This window comes from Oncorhynchus tshawytscha, linkage group LG14, assembly GCF_018296145.1.
Source record: "Oncorhynchus tshawytscha isolate Ot180627B linkage group LG14, Otsh_v2.0, whole genome shotgun sequence".
Classification (NCBI taxonomy): domain Eukaryota; kingdom Metazoa; phylum Chordata; class Actinopteri; order Salmoniformes; family Salmonidae; genus Oncorhynchus; species Oncorhynchus tshawytscha.
Window position 1 is genome coordinate 60,001,619 of NC_056442.1, and position 27,878 is coordinate 60,029,496.

The window sequence follows — 27,878 nt, forward strand, 5'->3', positions numbered from 1 at the left end:
TGACTTGGGATGAAATCAGGCATCAAATAAACGTACACTGAAATATTTGATTAAACTGATGTGAGTTAATGATGGTTACGTAATGAGCAGTCATTCACTACTATCATGGGACTTATTTTATTATGTGTTCAACCTACATAATGCATTGTGTATTTAACTTTAAACACACATTGTGTATTTAAAATATACATCTTGTAATAATTGAACTGAAACCAACCTTTTTAAAAAGCACCAATCGCTCATCTCCATTTGGGACAGACATTATCGCTCAGGACCGCTATAACTGTAAGGGATCTCATCCTGTTATTTCCTCTCTTTCAATTGGATAGGGAATGTGTTACGTGATCGACAATGTGCCCTTTGACCTGTATGTAATTCTAGATTATTGCCGGTGCTCCTCGCCCTTTTGCTTTTGAGTTCCTTCTAAACATGAGAGGGTTTCTAGCAGCAGTGATGTGTTTGTGCCTCTGTTTGGTGCTGTTCCTCTGTCCTCTCTACTCGTGTGCCTTGCCTCCACCTTGTGACCGGTAACATTTTTTGCTACGTTGACTTCTTTTGGGGGGGCTCTTCCATGAACCTATTGTGAATGATCTTGAACCATGTTGCTCTGTTATTCGAAAGCTGAACTTTGGTTCCTGGGGAAGTGTGTTTATGACTCGGGTTTGATGCACGGCGTTCTGATAGAACTCAGCAAAATGTCTGTGAGGTTGGATTTGCTCTATTCAAAGAGGCGTAAACATTAACACAGTCCTGAGAAATTGGACTTGATTGGGATTTTAAATTTGATTTAGACCTGTATCTTCTGTAATATCGGTTTGATGCAGGTTATTTTATGGGTGTTTAACCTGTCATCCAGATAACATTTTATTTAATGATTAACTCCTCAGTGAGATCTACTGTTATGGGGACATCCTGAGGCAGGTTCAGACCGCCAAACTGTTTGATGATGACAAGCACTTTGTGGACATGAAGCTGAAGTCAGCCCCTGGTAAGTCTTGTCGGGGAATCAGTCAGCCCCTGGTAAGTCTTGTCGGGGAATCAGTCAGCCCCTGGTAAGTCTTGTCGGGGAATCAGTCAGCCCCTGGTAAGTCTTGTCGGGAATCAGTCAGCCCCTGGTAAGTCTTGTCGGGGAATCAGTCAGCCCCTGGTAAGTCTTGTAGGGGAATCAGTCAGCCCCTGGTAAGTCTTGTAGGGGAATTAGTCAGCCCCTGGTAAGTCTTGTAGGGAATCAGTCAGCCCCTGGTAAGTCTTGTAGGGGAACCAGTCAGCCCCTGGTAAGTCTTGTAGGGGAATCAGTCAGCCCCTGGTAAGTCTTGTAGGGGAACCAGTCAGCCCCTGGTAAGTCTTGTAGGGGAACCAGTCAGCCCCTGGTAAGTCTTGTAGGGGAACCAGTCAGCCCCTGGTAAGTCTTGTAGGGGAACCAGTCAGCCCCTGGTAAGTCTCGTAGGGGAACCAGTCAGCCCCTGGTAAGTCTCGTAGGGGAACCAGTCAGCCCCTGGTAAGTCTTGTAGGGGAACCAGTCAGCCCCTGGTAAGTCTTGTAGGGGAACCAGTCAGCCCCTGGTAAGTCTTGTAGGGGAACCAGTCAGCCCCTGGTAAGTCTCGTGTAGGGGAACCAGTCAGCCCCTGGTAAGTCTTGTAGGGGAACCAGTCAGCCCCTGGTAAGTCTTGTAGGGGAACCAGTCAGCCCCTGGTAAGTCTTGTAGGGGAACCAGTCAGCCCCTGGTAAGTCTCGTAGGGGAACCAGTCAGCCCCTGGTAAGTCTCGTAGGGGAACCAGTCAGCCCCTGGTAAGTCTTGTAGGGGAACCAGTCAGCCCCTGGTAAGTCTCGGGGGAACCAGTCAGCCCCTGGTAAGTCTTGTAGGGGAACCAGTCAGCCCCTGGTAAGTCTCGTAGGGGAACCAGTCAGCCCCTGGTAAGTCTTGTAGGGGAACCAGTCAGCCCCTGGTAAGTCTTGTAGGGGAACCAGTCAGCCCCTGGTAAGTCTCGTAGGGGAACCAGTCAGCCCCTGGTAAGTCTCGTAGGGGAACCAGTCAGCCCCTGGTAAGTCTTGTAGGGGAACCAGTCAGCCCCTGGTAAGTCTTGTAGGGGAACCAGTCAGCCCCTGGTAAGTCTTGTAGGGGAACCAGTCAGCCCCTGGTAAGTCTCGTAGGGGAACCAGTCAGCCCCTGGTAAGTCTTGTAGGGGAACCAGTCAGCCCCTGGTAAGTCTTGTAGGGGAACCAGCCCCTGGTAAGTCTTGTAGGGGAACCAGTCAGCCCCTGGTAAGTCTTGTAGGGGAACCAGTCAGCCCCTGGTAAGTCTCGTAGGGGAACCAGTCAGCCCCTGGTAAGTCTTGTAGGGGAACCAGTCAGCCCCTGGTAAGTCTTGTAGGGGAACCAGCCCCTGGTATGTCTTGTAGGGGAACCAGTCAGCCCCTGGTAAGTCTTGTAGGGGAACCAGTCAGCCCCTGGTAAGTCTTGTAGGGGAACCAGTCAGCCCCTGGTAAGTCTTGTAGGGGAACCAGTCAGCCCCTGGTAAGTCTTGTAGGGGAACCAGCCCCTGGTAAGTCTTGTAGGGGAACCAGCCCCTGGTAAGTCTTGTAGGGGAACCAGCCCCTGGTAAGTCTTGTAGCCAGCCCCTGGTAAGTCTTGTAGGGGAACCAGCCAGCCCCTGGTAAGTCTTGTAGGGGAACCAGCCAGCCCCTGGTAAGTCTTGTAGGGAACCAGCCCCTGGTAAGTCTTGTAGGGGAACCAGCCCCTGGTAAGTCTTGTAGGGGAACCAGCCCCTGGTAAGTCTTGTAGGGGAACCAGCCCCTGGTAAGTCTTGTAGGGGAACCAGCCCCTGGTAAGTCTTGTAGGGGAACCAGCCCCTGGTAAGTCTTGTAGGGGAACCAGCCCCTGGTAAGTCTTGTAGGGGAACCAGCCCCTGGTAAGTCTTGTAGGGAACCAGCCCTTGGTAAGTCTTGTAGGGGAACCAGCCCCTGGTAAGTCTTGTAGGGGAACCAGCCCCTGGTAAGTCTTGTAGGGGAACCAGTCAGCCCCTGGTAAGTCTTGTAGGGGAACCAGTCAGCCCCTGGTAAGTCTTGTAGGGGAACCAGCCCCTGGTAAGTCTTGTAGGGGAACCAGTCAGCCCCTGGTAAGTCTTGTAGGGGAACCAGCCCCCTGGTAAGTCTTGTAGGGGAACCAGTCCCCCTGGTAAGTCTTGTAGGGGAACCAACCCCTGGTAAGTCTCGTAGGGGAACCAGCCCCTGGTAAGTCTTGTAGGGGAACCAGTCAGCCCCTGGTAAGTCTTGTAGGGGAACCAGTCAGCCCCTGGTAAGTCTTGTAGGGGAACCAGTCAGCCCCTGGTAAGTCTTGTAGGGGAACCAGCCCCTGGTAAGTCTCGTATGGGAACCAGTCAGCCCCTGGTAAGTCTTGTAGGGGAACCAGCCCCTGGTAAGTCTCGTAGGGGAACCAGTCCCAATACAGGCTTTGTGCCTCCTGCTGTTTCTTTGCTTGAGGACTGGGGCTGTATTTATCAAGCTTCTCAGTAGGATTGTTGATAAAGTATCAGGTTGAACTTTTAGACTTCTGAAACCTTTAAGTCATGTGACTGAAAATTATTTTAAAAAATAAATAAAGATTGCAGATTAAATAAAGATAATTCATGAATCGTCAGAGTAGGAGTACTGATCTAGGATCAGAGATCACTCCTATCTCTCCACACACCTAATCACCTCCCTTCATACCCTCAGATATTATCCTGACAGCGTTTCACAACCTGACACATGGAGATCTAAACTCTGTCCCGCCTGCCGTACTGAGAGACTTCCTTCACAAGTACTTTGACGAACCAGGGAAAGAGTTTGCGCCGTGGTCCCCACCTGACTGGCATGACAAGTGAGAGAGCCAATCATTCTGATTGATCCTGACCACACTGAGGTGTGAAATGTTTTGAGTCCAAAATGTCTCCCTCTTCCTTATAAGTAGTGCACTCTGTAGGGAATAGTGTGCCATTTTTGGACTCAAGAATGGAGTCTGTTCTATCCAATACAAGTCATGTTCTGTGTGCAGGCCACAGTTCCTGGCTGGAATAGCAGATGCAGAACTGCGTAGCTGGGCCGAGAAGCTGCACCATCTGTGGAAGTCTCTTGGGAGAAAGGTGATCTCATAGATAGGGTTTATCAGTTAGATTTACTCACCTCCTACGTCCTCTGTCACCTCCCTTTGAAGAAAGTCTAAGGTAATGAAGGGGAGTGAGTCTGGATGGTTATGCGCTTGTTTGAAATGAGAAGATTCTTGTTCTCCTCTCGTGAGCCATTAGGCAACTGTGGGATCCACCCGTTAATGCCAGTTGCACTAATGGCTTGCGAGAGGAGAAGGAGAATCTTCTCATTCCAAACAAGCGCATAACCATCCAGACTCACTCCCCTTCATTACCTTAGACTTTCTTCAAAGTGTTCACAACACATTAAGTTAGTTGTGCAAGACAATTCATAGATTAAAATGATAAGTAGCATATCGTTTTAAATGAGTGCATGTTTTTTCTGACGAAACAAAAGCTAATTCAAAGGGGGGTGTGGCAGATTTCCAAACTTTTCAGCGGCAGGATACGCTTGTGCTTCCTCGCCTAAAGTAGACTAGGAGGAGGAGGAGAGGACCGGCCGTCTTCCATTTGCCTACTAACAAATTGACACAGGATGATGCACAAGTGTATCGGAGTCCTCTAGAGATGATGGATACGCTAACAAGATGTCTCTCCCACGTATCAATGGGAGTCGTCCACAAAGCGGCACGGCGGACTGTCTAGCTCCCGTCTCTCCTGTCTTTGGATTGGAGGGTTGTTGACGTCAACCGCCTGTATTGAAAGGAGAGATACTACTAACCTCATGCTCTGAATATGCATAGCTATCTGGAGAGAACTCTTGATATAGTGTTTTTTTTCTCCAAGTGGCTGGGATGTCACGTGTCCTACTTATATCAAAACACTCATAACTACTTAAATATTACGAAACATCTATTCCAGCAAATAAACCTCACGCAGCAAATATACCATTCACTTTTATTTTTGACCAAATTCAACACCTCCATACAATTCATTGACCTCCATACAAAATCTCCTTGCTTGGAGGGAGAAATAACATATCGCCCCCTGCTGGAGTGAGACGGATTTCCCCCCGAGCCTCTTTCCTTCCTCTGTGGTCCTTTGCTGAAGAGTTTTGAAATAAGCTATTGTTTTCTCACTGGAGAAAAGTGTGCCAACTTAAATTTAAAAAAAAAAGATATGCTACATATCCTTTATCTATAAAACATTTTGCACGACTAGCTAGTAGTTGTAGTGTACTTGTAGTTGCAGTGTACTAGTAGTTGTTGTAGTAGTACTTGTAGTGTACTTGTAGTAGTTGTTGTAGTGTACTTGTAGTAGTAGTGTACTTGTAATTGTAGTAGTTGTAGTGTACTTGTAGTAGTAGTGTACTTGTAGTAGTAATTGTATTAGTAGTAGTAGTGTACTTGTAGTAGTAGTGTACTTGTAATTGTGGTAGTTGTTGTAGTGTACTTGTAGTAGTTGTTGTAGTGTAGTTGTAGTGTACTTGTAATTGTAGTAGTTGTTGTAGTGTACTTGTTGTAGTGTAATTGTAGTAGTTGTTGTAGTGTACTTGTTGTAGTGTACTTGTTGTAGTGTACTTGTTGTAGTGTACTTGTAGTTGTAGTGTACTTGTAGTAGTTGTTGTAGTGTACTTGTAGTAGTTGTTGTAGTGTACTTGTAGTAGTAGTGTACTTGTAGTAGTAATTGTAGTAGCAGTTGTAGTAGTAGTTGTAGTGTACTTGTTGTTGTAGTAGTTGTTGTAGTGTACTAGTAGTAGTAATTACAGTACGTCTGGTTAAATATGATGTGGTAGTCAACAATTGTGGGTGTGTGTGTGTGTGTGTGTGTGTGAGCAGTGCTGTGTCTATTGTGTGTGTGTGTGTGTGTGTGTGTGTGTGTGTGTGTGTGTGTGTGTGTGTGTGTGTGTGTGTGTGTGTGTGTGTGTGTGTGTGTGTGTGTGTGTGTGTGTGTGTGTGTGTGTGTACCAGAGCAGTGCTAACGTGAACTCTATTGTGTGTGTGTGTGTGTGTGTACCAGATCAGTAGTGATGCTTTGGCCCACCCAGAACAGTACTCTCAGATCTTCACCCCCCACCCTTTCGTCGTACCTGGAGGACGCTTCAGGGAGCTGTACTACTGGTCAGTGACGCTGTCTCTCTCTGTACTGCTCTGTCTGCATATAGCAGACCATGGTCACTCTCTCTGTACTGCTCTGTCTGCATATAGCAGACCATGGTCACTCTCTCTGTACTGCTCTGTCTGCATATAGCAGACCATGGTCACTCTCTCTGTACTTCTCTGTCTGCATATAGCAGACCATGGTCACTCTCTCTGTACTGCTCTGTCTGCATATAGCAGACCATGGTCACTCTCTCTGTACTGCTCTGTCTGCATATAGCAGACCATGGTCACTCTCTCTGTACTGCTCTGTCTGCATATAGCAGACCATGGTCACTCTCTCTGTACTGCTCTGTCTGCATATAGCAGACCATGGTCACTCTCTCTGTACTGCTCTGTCTGCATATAGCAGACCATGGTCACTCTCTCTGTACTGCTCTGTCTGCATATAGCAGACCATGGTCACTCTCTCTGTACTGCTCTGTCTGCATATAGCAGACCATGGTCACTCTCTCTGTACTGCGCTGTCTGCATATAGCAGACCTTGGTTCAAATACTATTTAAAATCATTTTCAAATACTTTATCTGGGATTGATTGAGCTTGCCTGGAGCACCCCTGAGATGCTATAGCAGAAAGGGAGGTCAACCCAGGGATGCTATAGCAGAAAGGGAGGTCAACCCAGGGATGCTATAGCAGAAAGGGAGGTCAACTGAGGAACCCATCTGGCCAAATAGATGCTGCTTGGTTGTAAATAGATGAATGATTGAAACGTGTCCTTTCGGAGTGCTCTCCTGTCCAATTCATTGTCTATATGTTTGGTGTCATCTAGGGTTTTGAGCGTGGCAGGTCACAGCCCAAGCTATAGCCAGGCCTACCAAAGGGTCTGACTGCTAGCGGGTAGGGCTACACAGACTGGGCAGGTTAGGGGGTCTGACTGCTAGCGGGTAGGGCTACACAGACTGGGCAGGTTAGGGGTCTGACTGCTAGCGGGTAGGGCTACACGGACTGGGCAGGTTAGGGGTCTGACTAATGCTGGCCCTCTATGGGGACAGACTGGGCAGGTTAGTGGGTCTGACTAATGCTGGCCCTCTGAGGGACAGACTGGGCAGGTTATGGCCCTCTATGGGGACAGACTGGGCAGGTTAGTGGGTCTGACTAATGCTGGCCCTCTATGGGGACAGACTGGGCAGGTTAGGGGGTCTGGCTAATGCTGGCCCTCTATGGGGACAGACTGGGCAGGTTACGAGGTCTGACTAATGCTGGCCCTCTATGGGGACAGACTGGGCAGGTTACGGGGTCTGACTGCTAGCGGGTAGGGCTACACGGACTGGGCAGGTTAGGGGTCTGACTAATGCTGGCCCTCTATGGGGACAGACTGGGCAGGTTGGGGGTCTGACTAATGCTGGCCCTCTATGGGGACAGACTGGGCAGGTTAGGGGTCTGACTAATGCTGGCCCTCTATGGGGACAGACTGGGCAGGTTAGGGGGTCTGACTAATGCCCCTCTATGGGGACAGACTGGGCAGGTTAGGGGGTCTGACTAATGCTGGCCCTCTAGGGGACAGACTGGGCAGGTTAGGGGTCTGACTAATGCTGGCCCTCTATGGGGACAGACTGGGCAGGTTGAGGTCTGACTAATGCTGGCCCTCTATGGGGACAGACTGGGCAGGTTACGGGGTCTGACTGCTAGCGGGTAGGGCTACACGGACTGGGCAGGTTAGGGGGTCTGACTAATGCTGGCCCTCTATGGGGACAGACTGGGCAGGTTAGGGGGTCTGACTAATGCTGGCCCTCTATGGGGACAGACTGGGCAGGTTAGGGGGTCTGACTAATGCTGGCCCTCTATGGGGACAGACTGGGCAGGTTAGGGGTCTGACTAATGCTGGCCCTCTATGGGGACAGACTGGGCAGGTTACGGGGTCTGACTAATGCTGGCCCTCTATGGGGACAGACTGGGCAGGTTACGGGGTCTGACTGCTAGCGGGTAGGGCTACACAGGACTGGGCAGGTTAGGGGGTCTGACTAATGCTGGCCCTCTATGGGGACAGACTGGGCAGGTTAGGGGGTCTGACTAATGCTGGCCCTCTATGGGGACAGACTGGGCAGGTTAGGGGTCTGACTAATGCTGGCCCTCTATGGGGACAGACTGGGCAGGTTAGGGGGCTGGCCCTCTATGGGGACAGACTGGGCAGGTTACGGGTCTGACTAATGCTGGCCCTCTATGGGGACAGACTGGGCAGGTTACGGGGTCTGACTAATGCTGGCCCTCTATGGGGACAGACTGGGCAGGTTACGGGGTCTGACTGCTAGCGGGTAGGGCTACACGGACTGGGCAGGTTAGGGGTCTGACTGCTAGCGGGTAGGGCTACACAGACTGGGCAGGTTAAGGGGTCTGACTAATGCTGGCCCTCTATGGGGACAGACTGGGCAGGTTACGGGGTCTGACTGCTAGCGGGTAGGGCTACACGGACTGGGCAGGTTAGGGGTCTGACTAATGCTGGCCCTCTATGGGGACAGACTGGGCAGGTTACGAGGTCTGACTAATGCTGGCCCTCTATGGGGACAGACTGGGCAGGTTATGGGGTCTGACTAATGCTGGCCCTCTATGGGGACAGACTGGGCAGGTTACGGGGTCTGACTGCTAGGGGTAGGGCTACACTGGGCAGGTTAGGGGTCTGACTAATGCTGGCCCTCTATGGGGACAGACTGGGCAGGTTACTCTGACTAATGCTGGCCCTCTATGGGGACAGACTGGGCAGGTTACGGGGTCTGACTAATGCTGGCCCTCTATGGGGACAGACTGGGCAGGTTACGGAGTCTGACTGCTAGCGGGTAGGGCTACACGGACTGGGCAGGTTAGGGGGTCTGACTGCTAGCGGGTAGGGCTACACAGACTGGGCAGGTTATGGGGTCTGACTAATGCTGGCCCTCTATGGGGACAGACTGGGCCGGTTAGGGGGTCTGACTAATGCTGGCCCTCTATGGGGACAGACTGGGCAGGTTATGAGGTCTGACTAATGCTGGCCCTCTATGGGGACAGACTGGGCTGACTAAATGCTGGCCCTCTATGGGGACAGACTGGGCAGGTTACGGGGTCTGACTAATGCTGGCCCTCTGACAGACTGGGCAGGTTAGGGGGTCTGACTGGGCCCTCTATGGGGACAGACTGGGCAGGTTAGTGGGTCTGACTAATGCTGGCCCTCTATGGGGACAGACAGGCCTGTTCATTCAGAGACCTTACCTCTCAGAGCCCTCCAGGTGACACAGGCCTGTTCATTCAGAGACCTTACCTCTCAGAGCCCTCCAGGTGACAGACAGGCCTGTTCATTCAGAGACCTTACCTCTCAGAGCCCTCCAGGTGACAGACAGGCCTGTTCATTCAGAGACCTTACCTCTCAGAGCCCTCCAGGTGACAGACAGGCCTGTTCATTCAGAGACCTTACCTCTCAGAGCCCTCCAGGTGACACAGGCCTGTTCATTCAGAGACCTTACCTCTCAGAGCCCTCCAGGTGACACAGGCCTGTTCATTCAGAGACCTTACCTCTCAGAGCCCTCCAGGTGACACAGGCCTGTTCATTCAGAGACCTTACCTCTCAGAGCCCTCCAGGTGACACAGGCCTGTTCATTCAGAGACCTTACCTCTCAGAGCCCTCCAGGTGACAGATAGGCCTGTTCATTCAGAGACCTTACCTCTCAGAGCCCTCCAGGTGTCGGGCTAGACTGTAAACTCTCCTTCCAGACTCATATTAAACATCTCCAATCCAAAATCAAATCTAGAATCAGCTTTCTATTCCGCAACAAAGCCTCCTTCACTCACGCCGCCAAACTTACCCTAGTAAAACTGACTATCCTACCGATCCTCGACTTCGGCGATGTCATCTACAAAATAGCTTCCAATACTCTACTCAGCAAACTGGATGCAGTTTATCACAGTGCCATCCGTTTTGTTACTAAAGCACCTTATACCACCCACCACTGCGACCTGTATGCTCTAGTCGGCTGGCCCTCGTTACATATTCGTCGCCAGACCCACTGGCTCCAGGTCATCTATAAGTCTATGCTAGGTAATGCTCCGCCTTATCTCAGTTCACTGGTCACGATAACAACACCCACCCGTAGCACGCGCTCCAGCAGGTATATCTCACTGGTCATCCCTAAAGCCAACACCTACTTTGGCCGCCTTTCCTTCCAGTTCTCTGCTGCCTGTGACTGGAACGAATTGCAAAAATCGCTGAAGTTGGAGACTTTTATTTCCCTCACCAACTTCAAACATCTGCTATCTGAGCAGCTAACCGATCGCTGCAGCTGTACATAGTCCATCTGTAAATAGCCCATCCAATCTACCTACCTCATCCCCATGCTGTTTTTATTGATTTACTTTTCTGCTCTTTTGCATACCAGTATCTCTACTTGCACATCACCATCTGCTCATTTATCACTCCAGTGTTAATCTGCTAAATTGTAATTATTCACTCCTATGGCCTATTTATTGCCCACCTCCTCATGCCTTCTGCACACAATGTATATAGACTTTCTTTTTTCTGCTGTGTCATTGGCTTGTTTATTGTGTCATTGACTTGTTTATTGTGTCATTGGCTTGTTTATTGTGTCATTGGCTTGTTTATTGTGTCATTGGCTTGTTTATTGTGTCATTGGCTTGTTTATTGTGTCATTGGCTTGTTTATTGTGTCATTGGCTTGTTTATTGTGTCATTGGCTTGTTTATTGTGTCATTGGCTTGTTTATTGTGTCATTGGCTTGTTTATTGTGTCATTGACTTGTTTATTGTGTTATTGGCTTGTTTATTGTGTCATTGGCTTGTTTATTGTGTTATTGACTTGTTTATTGTGTTATTGACTTGTTTATTGTGTTATTGACTTGTTTATTGTGTTATTGACTTGTTTATTGTGTCATTGACTTGTTTATTGTGTCATTGACTTGTTTATTGTGTCATTGACTTGTTTATTGTGTTATTGACTTGTTTATTGTGTTATTGACTTGTTTATTGTGTTATTGACTTGTTTATTGTGTCATTGGCTTGTTTATTGTGTCATTGGCTTGTTTATTGTGTTATTGACTTGTTTATTGTGTTATTGACTTGTTTATTGTGTTATTGACTTGTTTATTGTGTTATTGACTTGTTTATTGTGTCATTGACTTGTTTATTGTGTCATTGACTTGTTTATTGTGTCATTGGCTTGTTTGTGTCATTGACTTGTTTGTGTCATTGACTTGTTTATTGTGTCATTGACTTGTTTATTGTGTCATTGGCTTGTTTATTGTGTCATTGACTTGTTTATTGTGTCATTGACTTGTTTATTGTGTTATTGACTTGTTTATTGTGTCATTGACTTGTTTATTGTGTCATTGGCTTGTTTATTGTGTCATTGGCTTGTTTATTGTGTCATTGGCTTGTTTATTGTGTTATTGACTTGTTTATTGTGTTATTGACTTGTTTATTGTGTTATTGACTTGTTTATTGTGTCATTGACTTGTTTATTGTGTCATTGACTTGTTTATTGTGTCATTGACTTGTTTATTGTGTCATTGACTTGTTTATTGTGTCATTGACTTGTTTATTGTGTCATTGACTTGTTTATTGTGTCATTGACTTGTTTATTGTGTCATTGACTTGTTTATTGTGTCATTGACTTGTTTATTGTGTTATTGACTTGTTTATTGTGTTATTGACTTGTTTATTGTGTCATTGACTTGTTTATTGTGTCATTGACTTGTTTATTGTGTCATTGACTTGTTTATTGTGTCATTGACTTTGTTTATTGTGTCATTGACTTGTTTATTGTGTTATTGACTTGTTTATTGTGTTATTGACTTGTTTATTGTGTCATTGGCTTGTTTATTGTGTCATTGGCTTGTTTATTGTGTTATTGACTTGTTTATTGTGTTATTGACTTGTTTATTGTGTTATTGACTTGTTTATTGTGTTATTGACTTGTTTATTGTGTCATTGACTTGTTTATTGTGTCATTGGCTTGTTTATTGTGTCATTGACTTGTTTATTGTGTCATTGACTTGTTTATTGTGTTATTGACTTGTTTATTGTGTCATTGACTTGTTTATTGTGTCATTGGCTTGTTTATTGTGTCATTGGCTTGTTTATTGTGTCATTGGCTTGTTTATTGTGTTATTGACTTGTTTATTGTGTTATTGGCTTGTTTATTGTTTACTCCATGTGTAACTCTGTGTTGTTGTCTGTGTCACACTGCTTTGCTTTATCTTCTCAGTTGTAAATGAGAACTTGTTCTCAACTGGCCTACCTGGTTAAATAAAGGTGAAATTAATAAAAGAGCCCTCAGGGGACAGACAGGCCTGTTCATTCAGAGACCTTACCGCTCAGCCCTCCAGTGTGTATTATTACCAGGGACAGTGAGGTGGATCTGCTCTCTGTTCCTCCCAGGGACTCCTACTGGGTGATCAATGGTCTCCTGCTCTCTGAGATGACAGACACCGCCCGTGGGATGATCCTCAACTTCATCCACCTCATCAACCGGTGAGCTGCATCTGTTGTCTCTGTCCATCTGCCTGTCATGTCTATTCACCACCAAAGAGGTAAGTTATGCCAACTCCCTGAATATTAAGCCCGGACTCTTTACATAAACGTTGATGCTGTGTGTGGTAGGTGCTAGAACTCTGACTCCTGAGTCTCTGGTTGGCTCAGGGACAACCATTAACTTAAGATGTCCAGGAGAAGTATTCAGACCTCTTGACTATTTCCACATGTTGTTATATTACAGCCTTATTAAAATGGATCCCCTCACCAATCTACACACAACACCCCATAATAACAAAGCAAGAACTGTTTTTTTTGGTTGTTGTCTGTATGAAACATAACAGATACCTTGTTAACGTAAGTATTCAGACCCTTTGCTTTGAGGAAATTGATCTCAGGTGCTTCCGGTTTCCGTTGATCATCATTGAGATGTTTCTACAACTTGATTGGAGTCCACCTGTGGTAAATTCAATTGATTGAACATGATTTGGAAAGGGGCTTACCTGTCTTTATAAGGTCCCACAGTTGACAGTGCATGTCAGAGTAAAAACCAAGCCATGAGATTCAAGGAATTGTCCGTAGAGCTCAGAGACAGGATTGAGACGAGGTACAGATCTGGGGAAGGGTACCAAAAAAATGTCTGCAGTATTGAAGGTCCTCAAGAACACAGTGGCCTCCATCATTCTGAAATGGAAGAAGTTTGGAGCCACCAAGACTCTTCCTAGAGCTGGTCGCCTGGTCAAACTGAGCAATTGGGGGAGAAAGGCCTTCGTCAGGGAGGTGACCAAGAACTTGATGTTATCTCTGACAGAGTTCCTCTGTGGAGATGGGAGAACCTTCCAGAAGGACAACCATCTCTGCAGCACTCCATCAATCAGGCCTTTATGGTAGTGGCCAGACGGTAGCCATTCCTCAGTAAAAGGCACATGACAGCCCACTTGGAGTTTGCCAAAAGCCACCTAAAGGACCAAGATAACGCAGGAGTGGCTTCAGCACAAGTCTCTGAATGTCTTCGAATGGCCCAGCCATAGCCCGGACTTGAACCCAATTAAATCCCTGGAGAGACCTGAAAATAGCTGTGCAGCGACACTCCTTAATCCAACCTGACAGAGCTTGAGAGGATCTGCAGAGAAGAATGGGAGAAACTCCCCAAATAAAGGTGTTCCAAGCTTGTAGTGTCATACCCAAGAAGACTCGAGGCTGTAATCGCTGCCAAAGGTGCTTCAACAAAGTACTGAGTAAAGGGTCTGAATATTTATGTAAATGTGATTTTTAATTTTTAATACATTAACATTAGCAAAAATGTCTAAAAACAGTTTTTGCTTTGTCATTATGGGGTATTGTATGTAGATCGAAAAAAAAAAAAAAAAAACAATTCAATAGATTTTAGAATAAGGCTGTAACGTAACAAAATGTGGAAAAAGTCAAGGGGTCTGAATTCTTTCCGAATGCACTTTCCGAATGCAATGTATACAATGTTTTATTTGTCAATTTAAAGAACACAATACAACCACACATCTGGATACAATGTTTTTAAAAATCATCCAATGAAAGATACAAAACAAATGTCATTTTTTGTCATATCTATATTTTCTTTTTCCCATTCCTCCCTCTCCAGATACGGTTTCATCCCCAACGGGGCCAGAGTTTACTACGAGCGTCGCAGTCAGCCCCCCTTCCTGTCTCTGATGGTGGAGAGTTACTATCAGACCACTAACGACACAGATTTCCTCAGGTAGTTCATATCAGACCACTAATGACAAAGATTTCCTCAGGTAGTTAATATCAGACCACTAACGACACAGATTTCCTCAGGTAGTTCATATCAGACCACTAATGACAAAGATTTCCTCAGGTAGTTCATATCAGACCACTAATGACAAAGATTTCCTCAGGTAGTTAATATCAGACCACTAACGACACAGATTTCCTCAGGTAGTTCATATCAGACCACTAATGACAAAGATTTCCTCAGGTAGTTACTATCAGACCACTAACGACACAGATTTCCTCAGGTAGTTAATATCAGACCACTAACGACACAGATTTCCTCAGGTAGTTACTATCAGACCACTAACGACAAAGATTTCCTCAGGTAGTTCATATCAGACCACTAACGACACAGATTTCCTCAGGTAGTTAATATCAGACCACTAACGACACAGATTTCCTCAGGTAGTTCATATCAGACCACTAACGATTTCCTCAGGTAGTTCATATCAGACCACTAATGACAAAGATTTCCTCAGGTAGTTCATATCAGACCACTAATGAGGTAGTTAATATCAGACCACTAACGACACAGATTTCCTCAGGTAGTTCATATCAGACCACTAATGACAAAGATTTCCTCAGGTAGTTAATATCAGACCACTAATGACAAAGATTTCCTCAGGTAGTTAATATCAGACCACTAATGACAAAGATTTCCTCAGGTAGTTCATATCAGACCACTAATGACAAAGATTTCCTCAGGTAGTTCATATCAGACCACTAATGACAAAGATTTCCTCAGGTAGTTCATATCAGACCACTAATGACAAAGATTTCCTCAGGTAGTTAATATCAGACCACTAATGACAAAGATTTCCTCAGGTAGTTCATATCAGACCACTAACGACACAGATTTCCTCAGGTAGTTCATATCAGACCACTAACGACACAGATTTCCTCAGGTAGTTAATATCAGACCACTAACGACACAGATTTCCTCAGGTAGTTCATATCAGACCACTAACGACACAGATTTCCTCAGGTAGTTCATATCAGACCACTAACGACACAGATTTCCTCAGGTAGTTAATATCAGACCACTAATGACAAAGATTTCCTCAGGTAGTTAATATCAGACCACTAATGACAAAGATTTCCTCAGGTAGTTAATATCAGTCCACTAATGACAAAGATTTCCTCAGGTAGTTCATATCAGACCACTAACGACACAGATTTCCTCAGGTAGTTCATATCAGACCACTAACGACAAAGATTTCCTCAGGTAGTTCATATCAGACCACTAACGACACAGATTTCCTCAGGTAGTTAATATCAGACCACTAATGACAAAGATTTCCTCAGGTAGTTAATATCAGACCACTAATGACAAAGATTTCCTCAGGTAGTTCATATCAGACCACTAATGACAAAGATTTCCTCAGGTAGTTCATATCAGACCACTAATGACAAAGATTTCCTCAGGTAGTTAATATCAGACCACTAATGACAAAGATTTCCTCAGGTAGTTAATATCAGACCACTAATGACAAAGATTTCCTCAGGTAGTTCATATCAGACCACTAACGACACAGATTTCCTCAGGTAGTTCATATCAGACCACTAATGACAAAGATTTCTTCAGGTAGTTCATATCAGACCACTAACGACACAGATTTCCTCAGGTAGTTCATATCAGACCACTAACGACACAGATTTCCTCAGGTAGTTCATATCAGACCACTAATGACAAAGATTTCTTCAGGTAGTTCATATCAGACCACTAACGACACAGATTTCCTCAGGTAGTTAATATCAGACCACTAATGACAAAGATTTCCTCAGGTACCGATTTCTTTTTCCCCACCATTTTGTTTATGACGAGGGCTTGTCATGAATGGGGCTTGTCATGAATGGGGCTTGTCATGAATGGGGCTTGTCATGAATGGGGCTTGTCATGAATAGATGAGATGCTCAAAGGCGCTAACAATGGCGTCCATTCTAAAGGTTGGCAGAACTCTCTGTTCAGGTTGTAACAGTTTTGACTTGAGGTTATTGTTTGTAGGGGTGACACGTAGGTCGTGCCTACCAGAGAAACAATTGATTTCTCCTTTTGGTTTGGGAGGGAATGAGTCTTATCTGGTCCGTCCACGTCTACACCAATACAAAGGACTCATGGAAATACTCTTTTCATAAACCCTTAAAACATTGGAAATAACTTCATAACTGTTATTTTGCGTGGGTTGTATTACTAACATAAATGATCACACACAAAATGATTTAACAAACAATTAGCTCTGGTTCCTCAAGAAAAATCCCGTTCCTCGGGCCGACAAGAGTCCAGCCTGGGAAAAGGAGTCGTGCAAATGTTTCCCCGTTCATAAAGTGTAGTGGAACCAACCCAGTCTCAATCATACAATCAAAATATCAACTCTTTTACCACACAACCATAAAGAGTATCAAATCTCAGTAGTCTTCAACTTGGATTATAATCCCAATTTACTCTACTGTGTAGGATTGTTCTGCCAGCCCTACATTATAATCCCAACCTACTCTACTGTGTAGGACTGTTCTGCCAGCCCTAGATTATAATCCCAACCTACTCTACTGTGTAGGATTGTTCTGCCAGCCCTAGATTATAATCCCAACCTACTCTACTGTGTAGGACTGTTCTGCAAGCCCTAGATTATAATCCCAACCTACTCTACTGTGTAGGACTGCTCTGCCAGCCCTAGATTATAATCCCAACCTACTCTACTGTGTAGGACTGCTCTTTCAGCCCTAGATTATAATCCCAACCTACTCTACTTTGTATTACAGCTCTGCCAGCCCTAGATTATAATCCCAACCCTACTCTACTGTCTAGGACTGCTCTGCCATCCCTAGATTATAATCCCACCCTACTTTACTGTGTAGGACTGCTCTGCCAGCCCTAGATTATAATCCCAACACTCTACTGTGTAGGACTGTTCTGCCAACCCTAGATTATAATCCCAACCTACTCTACTGTGTAGGACTGCTCTGCCAGCCCTAGATTATAATCCCAACCTACTCTACTGTGTAGGACTGCTCTGCCAGCCCTAGATTATAATCCCAACCTACTCTACTGTGTAGGACTACTCTGCCAGCCCTAGATTATAATCCCAACCTACTCTACTGTGTAGGACTGCTCTGCCAGCCATAGATTATAATCCCAACCTACTCTACTGTGTAGGACTGCTCTGCCAGCCATAGATTATAATCCCAACCTACTTTACTGTGTAGGACTGTTCTGCAAGCCATAGATTATAATCCCAACCTACTTTAATGTGTAGGACTGCTCTGCCAGCCATAGATTATAATCCCAACCTACTTTACTGTGTAGGACTGTTCTGCCAGCCATAGATTATAATCCCAACCTACTTTACTGTGTAGGACTGCTCTGCCAGTCCTAGATTATAATCCCAACCTACTCTACTGTGTAGGACTGCCCTGCCAGCCCTATATTATAATCCCAACCTACTCTACTGTGTAGGACTGCTCTGCCAGCCCTAGATTATAATCCCAACCTACTCTACTGTGTAGGACTGCTCTGCCAGCCCTAGATTATAATCCCAACCTACTCTACTGTGTAGGACTGCTCTGCCAGCCCTAGATTATAATCCCAACCTACTCGACTGTGTAGGACTGCTGTGCCAGCCATAGATTATAATCCCAACCTACTCTACTGTGTAGGACTGCTCTGCCAGCCCTAGATTATAATCCCAAACTACTCTACTGTGTAGGACTGCTCTGCCAGCCCTAGATTATAATCCCAACCTACTCTACTGTGTAGGACTGCTCTGCCAGCCCTAGATTATAATCCCAACCTACTCTACTGTAATAGGACTTCTCTGCCAGCCATAGATTATAATCCCAACCTACTCTACTGTGTAGGACTGCTCTGCCAGCCATAGATTATAATCCCAACCTACTCTACTGTGTAGGACTGCTCTGCCAGCCCTAGATTATAATCCCAACCTACTCTACTGTGTAGGACTGCTGTGCCAGCCCTAGATTATAATCCCAACCTACTCTACTGTGTAGGACTGCTGTGCCAGCCATATATTATAATCCCAACCTACTTTACTGTGTAGGACTGCTCTGCCAGCCCTAGATTATAATCCCAACCTACTCTACTGTGTAGGACTGCTCTGCCAGCCCTAGATTATAATCCCAACCTACTCTACTGTGTAGGACTGCTCTGCCAGCCCTAGATTATAATCCCAACCTACTCTACTGTGTAGGACTGCTCTGCCAGCCCTAGATTATAATCCCAACCTACTCTACTGTGTAGGACTGCTCTGCCAGCCCTAGATTATAATCCCAACCTACTCTACTGTGTAGGACTTCTCTGCCAGCCATAGATTATAATCCCAACCTACTCTACTGTGTAGGACTTCTCTGCCAGCCATAGATTATAATCCCAATTTACTCTACTGTGTAGGATTGTTCTGCCAGCCCTACATTATAATCCCAACCTACTCTACTGTGTAGGACTGTTCTGCAAACCCTAGATTATAATCCCAACCTACTCTACTGTGTAGGACTGCTCTGCCAGCTCTAGAGCAGGAGTACCTGTTCTGGATGAGGAACCGCTCTGTGGCCGTTGAAGTGAAGGGGAATAAGCATGTTCTGAACCGTTTTGATGTACAGGTCGGCCTGCCCAGGTAAAGAACACAACAGGAACCCTCATCCCCTTCAGTACAAGACACAACTTTATTTGTCCATCTGTCACAACACTAAATCCCAACCACGTACATGTCCGTATCTGTGTGTTGCATCTGTTACCTTTCTTCCAGACCAGAGTCCTACAGTGATGATCTAGAGCTGGCTGAAGGTCTGACCGAGGGTAAACGTTAATCCCCTACTTCATGAAAAAACAACATTCCCATCATGAACACACTATCTATTGGGTTGGTCTGAAGTGGTGTAGGGTAGAGGGAAGCCCTTTTGAGACCTGGCCTTTACCTGCGTCCACCTCCCTGAACTCAGATGCTGCAGAGAGGCTGTGGAAAGAGCTGCATTCAGGAGCAGAGTCCGGGTGGGACTTCTCGTCTCGCTGGTTTGTGGACGGCCTGGGGAACAACAACGGATCTCTGAAAGACACCAGAACCAGTCTGCTCATTCCTACAGACCTCAACGCTCTGCTCTGTCGCAACGAAAGGACACTGGCTCATTTCTACAGGACGCTGGGTGAGGAGAATGACTTGCCGCATATAACCTTTGACTAGCTAGCGGAAGGAATTTTCTTTACTACCTGTTCTAGTTACAACCTCTGGGCCCTAGTTACAACCTCTGGGCCCTAGCTACAACCTCTGGGCCCTAGCTACAACCTCTGGGGCCTAGCTACAACCTCTGGGCCCTAGCTACAACCTCTGGGCCCTAGCTATAACCTCTGGGCCCTAGCTATAACCTCTGGGCCCTAGCTACAACCTCTGGGCCGTAGATATAACCCCTGGGCCCTAGATATTTGTCAGCAGGTCATGTGGTCCAGTAAAAGTCCTGTATAATCTGTTGTTCCAGGTAATGAGTCTGAAGCAGCGCGGTATGACAAAGCTGTATCAGCCAGACAAGAGGCCATAGAGGCAGTGCTGTGGGATGAGAAGAGGGGCGTCTGGTTGGACTACAGCCTGGTAACCAACACCTCCCACCCTGCATTCTACCCCACTAACCTGGCCCCTGTCTGGGCAGACTGCTACTCCCAGCCTTCCATGGGACAGAAGGCACTACACTATCTACAGGTTAGTTTAGCCTGCTGGTCCCAAGACCTTGCTCTTTGTGAAAAGAATCATTGTCCTGTTGAAATACTGTGACTGAAAGAGCATGTAAATTGATTTGTCACTGAAAAATACACACGCCCATTGAGTTACTGTAGCAATGTGTATTTATAGTAGTTAGTGTTAACTCCCTCCCTCCCTATGCTGATAGGTGGGATGGGCTGAAGGGTGGGATTAAAGAGCTGAGGTCCATGCTGATAGGTGGGATGGGCTGAAGGGTGGGATTAAAGAGCTGAGGTCCATGCTGATAGGTGGGATGGGCTGAAGGGTGGGATTAAAGAGCTGAGGTCCATGCTGATATGTGGGATGGGCTGAAGGGTGGGATTAAAGAGCTGAGGTCCATGCTGATAGGTGGGATGGGCTGAAGGGTGGGATTAAAGCATTTGGTGATGTATTTTTGTTTTATATATAAAAGTACCATGTACTGTATGTCAAATGTATTTATTTTATTTATTTATTTTACCTTTTTTAACCAGGTAGGCAAGTTGAGAACAAGTTCTCATTTACAATTGCGACCTGGCCAAGATAAAGCAAAGCAGTTCGACAGATACAACGACACAGAGTTACACATGGAGTAAAACAAACATACAGTCGATAATACAGTATAAACAAGTCTATATACAATGTGAGCAAATGAGGTGAGATAAGGGAGGTAAAGGCAAAAAGGCCATGGTGGCAAAGTAAATACAATATAGCAAGTAAAACACTGGAATGGTAGTTTTGCAATGGAAGAATGTGCAAAGTAGAAATAAAAATACTGGGGTGCAAAGGAGCAAAATAAATAAATTAATTAAAAATTAAATACAGTTGGGAAAGAGGTAGTTGTTTGGGCTAAATTATAGGTGGGCTATGTACAGGTGCAGTAATCTGTGAGCTGCTCTGACAGTTGGTGCTTAAAGCTAGTGAGGGAGATAAGTGTTTCCAGTTTCAGAGATTTTTGTAGTTCGTTCCAGTCATTGGCAGCAGAGAACTGGAAGGAGAGGCGGCCAAAGAAAGAATTGGTTTTGGGGGTGACTAGAGAGATATACCTGCTGGAGCGTGTGCTACAGGTGGGAGATGCTATGGTGACCAGCGAGCTGAGATAAGGGGGACTTTACCTAGCAGGGTCTTGTAGATGACATGGAGCCAGTGGGTTTGGCGACGAGTATGAAGCGAGGGCCAGCCAACGAGAGCGTACAGGTCGCAATGGTGGGTAGTATATGGGGCTTTGGTGATAAAACGGATTGCACTGTGATAGACTGCATCCAATTTGTTGAGTAGGGTATTGGAGGCTATTTTGTAAATGACATCGCCAAAGTCGAGGACTGGTAGGATGGTCAGTTTTACGAGGGTATGTTTGGCAGCATGAGTGAAGGATGCTTTGTTGCGAAATAGGAAGCCAATTCTAGATTTAACTTTGGATTGGAGATGTTTGATATGGGTCTGGAAGGAGAGTTTACAGTCTAACCAGACACCTAAGTATTTGTAGTTGTCCACGTATTCTAAGTCAGAGCCGTCCAGAGTAGTGATGTTGGACAGGCGGGTAGGTGCAGGTAGCGATCGGTTGAAGAGCATGCATTTAGTTTTACTTGTATTTAAGAGCAATTGGAGGCCACAGAAGGAGAGTTGTATGGCATTGAAGGATGTATAGGTAACGTATGTACAGTTGAAGTCAGAAGTTTACATTACACTTAGGTTGGAGTCATTAACTCGTTTTTCAAACCACTCCACAAACTATAGTTTTTGGCAGGTCCGTTAGGACATCTACTTTGTGCGTGACACAAGTCATTTTTCCAACAATTGTTTACAGACAGATTTATTTCACTTATAATTCACTGTATCACAATTCCAGTGGGTCAGAAGTTTACATACACTAAGTTGACTGTGCCTTTAAACAGCTTGGAAAATTCCAGAAAATGATGTCATGGCTTTAGAAGCTTCTGATAGTTTGGAGGAAAAAGGGGGAGGCTTGCAAGCCGAAGAACACCATCCCAACCGTGAAGCACGGGGGTGGCAGCATCATGTTGTGGGGTGCTTTGCTGCAGGAGGGACTGGTGCTCTTCACAAAATAGATGGCATCATGAGGAAGGGAAATTGTGGATATAATGAAGCAACATCTCAAGACATCAGTCAGGAAGTTAAATCTTGGTCTTAAATGGGTCTTCCAGAATTGACAATGACCCCAAGCATACTTACAAAGTTGTGGCAGAATGACGTAAGGACAACAAAGCCCTATCCTCAATCCTATACAAAACCCTGACCTCAATCCTATACACAATTTGTGGGCAGAACTGAAAAAGTGTGTCGAGCAAGGAGGCCTACAAACCTGACTGTTACACCAGCTCTGTCAGGAGGAAGGGGACAACATTCATAATGTATTTGGCTATGGTGTATGTAAACTTCTGACTAAACTTCTGACTTCAACTGTATATATCGTTTTTTAAGATATTTAAAATATTAAAAATAATAATATTTGTCCTCCGAAGCTGGGGGGGTTAAATAAAACAAAAATAAAAACCCTCCCTCCCTCCCTCCCTCTGTAGACTAGTGGTGGTCTTGCGTTCCCCAACGGTGTCCCTACGTCCCTGGTTGACAGTGGTCAGCAGTGGGACTACCCCAACGCATGGCCCCCTCTACAACACATACTCATCCAAGGTAGGACCTAGTTAACCCTGATCTGGTTTTCATGTTGCATCCGCATCCCAAATGACACCCTATGTCCCTAATAAGGTGCACTATCACGCCTGTCCAATCGGTCACTCTGTTATCTTCCAATCAGGCCTGTCCAGTCTGCCCTCACAGGAAGCTAGAGAGCTGGGGTTTGATTTGGCTCAGCGCTGGATCAGAACCAACTGGCTGGCCTACATCAAGTATGAAGCCATGTTTGAGAAGGTGATTAAGAAGAGGTTTATAATGTGTGTGACCACAATGAGGTGCAGGGTGATGTTGCCCCTAGACAATGGTTGGTAATAGGCCAAAACCAGCCCGCAAATGAGATATTTGTTTTTTTCCCCACCCCAAGGTTTTAGGTGGCTAAATCTATTTGCCTACCCCTGCCCTAGACTACATTCATGGGTCAGTTTAGCATTAATGGTTGGGATTGGCGGAGGGAAAGCTGATCCTAGATCTGCATCTAGGAGAGCCCACAATGACAATATATCCAGAACACACATTGTGCCTTTTTCATAAAAGCTCAACATATCTGGGGTTTTGTTTTCTCTCTCTGTCAGTATAATGTGAACGGAGATGGGAAGCCGGGCGGAGGAGGAGAATATGAAGTTCAGGTACACTAGGATATCTCATCTTAAAAGTTGCTCTGGATAAGAGCGTCTGCTAAATGACTCAAATAGCAAAATGGAAATGTTCATCTCTAGTCTTTTGTATTTGACTTATTTCAAACTCATCTTTTTGAGTTGATTCTGTGTGTGTCTGTCTCTTTGTGTCTGTGTTGTAGTTGGGATTTGGTTGGACCAATGGTGTGGCTCTCCAGCTCCTGTCTCAGTACGGCGACCGGCTCACCTCTGGCAGCTTCACCTCTTGTCTAAGCATCAGCGTCTCTGTTGCCCTGCTCTGCTCAGCCCAAACTCTGTTCCTATGAAATACAATGGGTGTAGGGTGGAGTTGCCCCTAGACGCTAATAGTTAGGATTGGGGTGGAGTAAGCTGATCCTTGATCTGTACGTAGGGGGGGGGGACTTCACTTCGGAGCTTTTAAAATGTTAATGCTTAGAGGAGGATATTGATGGTTAAACTGTACAGAGTCTGAAAATGAAGATGATTTGAAACTCTCTCTGTTTCCCCTGCTAACTATCATTGTGTGTGTGTGTGTGTGTGTGTGTAATGTCGTGGAAATTTCCTCTATTTACCAAATCATGAGATCAAACCACAACACAAGTCAGAGTTAGTTATCAAAAAGTCCATCTTTAATTATATGAGCTCTATCACAACCCTGTGACTCTCAGATCAATTCAGTGTCTATCAATGAATTCTCTGAGAGTCCCTTCCACATTTCAACGGAGATCCTTTATAGCAAAGACACACACAGGATAAGACAGCATCGGCATAATTCATCGTTCAGCTTTGTCTCCTAAACTATGTTTTCTTCTCAAACTCAGAACCATAAACCAATCCTCCATAGCAACAGGCATATATCAAATCCATCCTATCTTGACAAGATCACAGAGACACACTGACTGGCACACAGACATTGTGGAGCCAAGAGATCCACGCTTGACCTCTCCCCTCTCTCCGGCCCAAACAACTTAGTCTTGACAGAGACCAGATACTGCAACCCCGCCACAGTATTATACAAAAATAAACATTCTGATGAGAAGTAACTTACAAACATATGATGAATATAAAACATCTTACATATGTTACCAATCAATTCTGATTATTCCCCAACAGGGTGTGTGTGTGTGTGTGTGTAATGAGTGTGTGTGTAATGAGTGTGTGTGTAATGAGTGTGTGTGTAATGAGTGTGTGTGTAATGAGTGTGTGTAAATGAGTGTGTAATGAGTGAGTGTGTGTGTGTGTGTAATGAGTGTGTGTGTAATGAGTGTGTAATGAGTGAGTGTGTGTGTGTGTAATGAGTGAGTGTGTGTGTGTAATGAGTGAGTGTGTGTGTGTAATGAGTGAGTGTGTGTGTAATGAGTGAGTGTGTGTGTGTGTGTGTAATGAGTGTGTGTGTAATGAGTGTGTGTGAGTGTGTGTGTGTGTGTGTGTGTGAGTGAGTGTGTGTGTGTAATGAGTGTGTGTGTGTGTGTGTGTAATGAGTGTGTGTGTGTAATGAGTGTGTGTAATGAGTGTGTGTGTAATGTGTGTGTGTGAGTGTGTGTGTAATGAGTGAGTGTGTGTGTGTGTGTAATGAGTGTGTGTGTGTAATGAGTGTGTGTGTGTGTGTGTAATGAGTGTGTGTGTGTGTGTGTGTGTAATGAGTGTGTGTGTGTGTGTGTGTGTGTGTGTAATGAGTGAGTGTGCCACTATCTATCGTAGACTGTGAGTGTTCTGACTGCTTCATATTAAACACACATGATGATCATGGTAACTGATATTAAACTGACACCTTACACATGGTAACTGATATTAAACTGACACCTTACACATGGTAACTGATATTAAACTGACACCTTACACATGGTAACTGATATTAAACTGACACCTTACACACATGGTAACTGATATTAAACTGACACCTTACACACATGATGATCATGGTAACTGATATTAAACTGACACCTTACACACATGATGATCATGGTAACTGATATTAAACTGACACCTTACACACATGATGATCATGGTAACTGATATTGAACTGACATCACAAACAATAATAATCTTCATCCAAGTATAAGGTATTTCACTGGAGCTGAACTCCTGGTGTGTGAGGAAGCATTTCACTGGAGCTGAACACCTGGTGTGTGAGGAAGCATTTCCATACTGTAAGTGGGACCCCATTCCCTTATATGGTCAACTACTCTAGACCAGGGCCCTAGTGCACTTCAAAGAGGATAGGGAGCTATTAAGGACGTAGACAGTGAGATGTGCAGTGATTGGTTTAAAGATAATCCAATCAGATCTAGTGGTGTGAGATGTGCATTGATTGGTTTAAAGATAATCCAATCAGATCTAGTGGTGTGAGATGTGCAGTGATTGGTTTAAAGATAATCCAATCAGATCTAGTGGTGTAAGATGTACAGTGATTGGTTTAAAGATAATCCAATCGGATCTAGTGGTGTGAGATGTGCAGTGATTGGTTTAAAGATAATACAATCAGATCTAGTGGTGTGTTTTGTGTGACTCATGTCTAAATGAATCAATTGTCTCCAATGCTGCCTGTTTGAAGGTCAAATCGGGAGAAACTGGGGAACGATATGACTGTAATTCCTCTGAGCATTTGGCAACAGACAATAAATGTCCTGCTGTTTAATGCAGTCACGATCGACAGTGTTGTTCATAGTTTGAGTTGAATGAGTATGGGCAATGTATGAACAGCTCTTGTTTATTATAAAAGGTATTTCTGTTTGTTCACCTGATGTTTCCCTGTCAGTCTTTGACAGTGTTTGTCTGGAGAAAATGTGCACTACTCTTGAAAGTGCAAAAGGTTTACCCTAATTGGCTGTCTGCAGACACGGCTCTCTTCTATCTCAATATAACAAACACACAGAGATATGCAAAAGGTCATCAGATGAGAGGTTCGGGCGAATCTGCTCCTCAGAGAGAAATGCCACTGACCCGACTTTGGAGATAGGAGGCAGGAGAGGAGTCCAGGAGGCAGGAGCAGCCCTGTTCCCTTAAATTTTGACCTTTAAAAAAAAATGATTTTGTAACTCGATGTCAGTTGGAGTAGAAGTTGTTAAATTCAAACTGAAATGAAACAAAAAATAATAATGTTTGACTTCTGTTGAATTTCCTCAGTGAAGCATGTCTTTAAAAAAAACATTGTTCTGTGTTGTGGACATGTCCTTATGGTGCAAATCAGAAATGACACCTTTTGTTTTTGTGGAAGAAAAATAAAGCTCACTGAAATTCTTCTGTTTTCCTGTTATTGTTCTTTTCCTTTTCTTAAAGGGATACTTTGAGATTTTGTCAATGAATCCCTTTATCTACTTCCCCAGTCAGGTGTCCACCTGGATATCTTTTTTCCTGTCTGTGTATCCACGTTTCTATCCACAGTATCCAAGTCATGCATATCATCTAAATAAATTAAATCCTGACAGCTGTGAGGGAAACCAGAAGTTTCTGTGCAATGGTATAAAATACAGATGTATAATTTGTTTGTTCGACATGGTGGGGTCTTTCAGTGCCGTAAAATGAGTTATGTGAGAAATGGCAGTGAAAATGCTTTTCTGAGCCAATATTGATATAATAACAATAATAAGTCAACTTTGGAGTCATGTGATTACATGCTGTGTGGTCCTCCCACTACGACTCAGGAAACAGTTTATCAGGCTACAGATGGAATGTGTTGTGGTGAACAGGGTGGTGAACACGGTGATGAGCTTGATGCTCCTTTCCAATAAATAACCCGAGTCTTATTCTGGTGACATGAGGATCGATGCTCGACTGCCGTTTGACAAATAAAGACCTCTCTCTTACCCTTAATCTCATCATGTAGACTAGCAGACCAGCACTGTATCTGCCAGCCCTATATAGAACCAGCCCTCTCTTACCCATAATAATCATCATCGTCATGTAGACTAGCCGACCAGCACTGTATAGAACCAGCCCTCTCTTACCCATAATAATCATCATCGTCATGTAGACTAGCCGACCAGCCCTGTATAGAACCAGCCCTCTCTTACCCATAATAATCATCATCGTCATGTAGACTAGCCGACCAGCCCTGTATAGAACCAGCCCTGTATAGAACCAGCCCTGTATAGAACCAGCCCTGTATAGAACCAGCCCTGTATAGAACCAGCACTGTATCTGTGAGCTGTTGGGCTGGAGACCACAAGCCAAGACCAGAGGAGGCACATTTGCTATTTAACACAACCGTTTTTCCTGATAAAACTATCAGAGTTGAAAGTGCAATGGAGAAACACTGAACTTTTAGATTTAAAAAAATATTTTCATGAACTTATGTTGCCAATTGGATGGCATCCTAGCTTCTGTCCAGTATGAAGAAAGTTGAGGTAGCATGCTAGCAGATGCCCATGGATTTTACAAGTCATTGTGCTAACGCTAGTTAGCATTGGCTCACAAAACTACCTCT

At 45.0% G+C, this 27,878-nt stretch overlaps 1 protein-coding gene across 2 annotated transcripts; it reads left to right on the top strand.

The window, feature by feature from the left end:
* Nucleotides 1-393: 393 nt before the first annotated feature.
* On the top strand, nt 394-23,946 carry treh (trehalase (brush-border membrane glycoprotein)). Of its 2 annotated transcripts, XM_042297777.1 has the most exons (15): nt 394-527; nt 888-988; nt 3,714-3,858; nt 4,033-4,120; nt 6,083-6,183; nt 12,580-12,672; nt 14,291-14,407; nt 18,948-19,070; nt 19,203-19,252; nt 19,396-19,596; nt 19,927-20,144; nt 22,703-22,814; nt 22,939-23,051; nt 23,390-23,443; nt 23,614-23,946. In XM_042297777.1, the coding sequence occupies exons 1-15, from the start codon at nt 430-432 to the stop codon at nt 23,755-23,757; spliced, it is 1,758 nt and encodes a 585-aa protein (XP_042153711.1). In that variant the 5' UTR covers nt 394-429; the 3' UTR covers nt 23,758-23,946. The 2 variants fall into 2 exon arrangements, with proteins under 2 accessions (XP_042153711.1, XP_042153712.1); XM_042297778.1 differs by lacking the exons at nt 22,703-22,814; nt 22,939-23,051.
* The last annotated feature ends 3,932 nt before the right edge of the window (nt 23,947-27,878 follow it).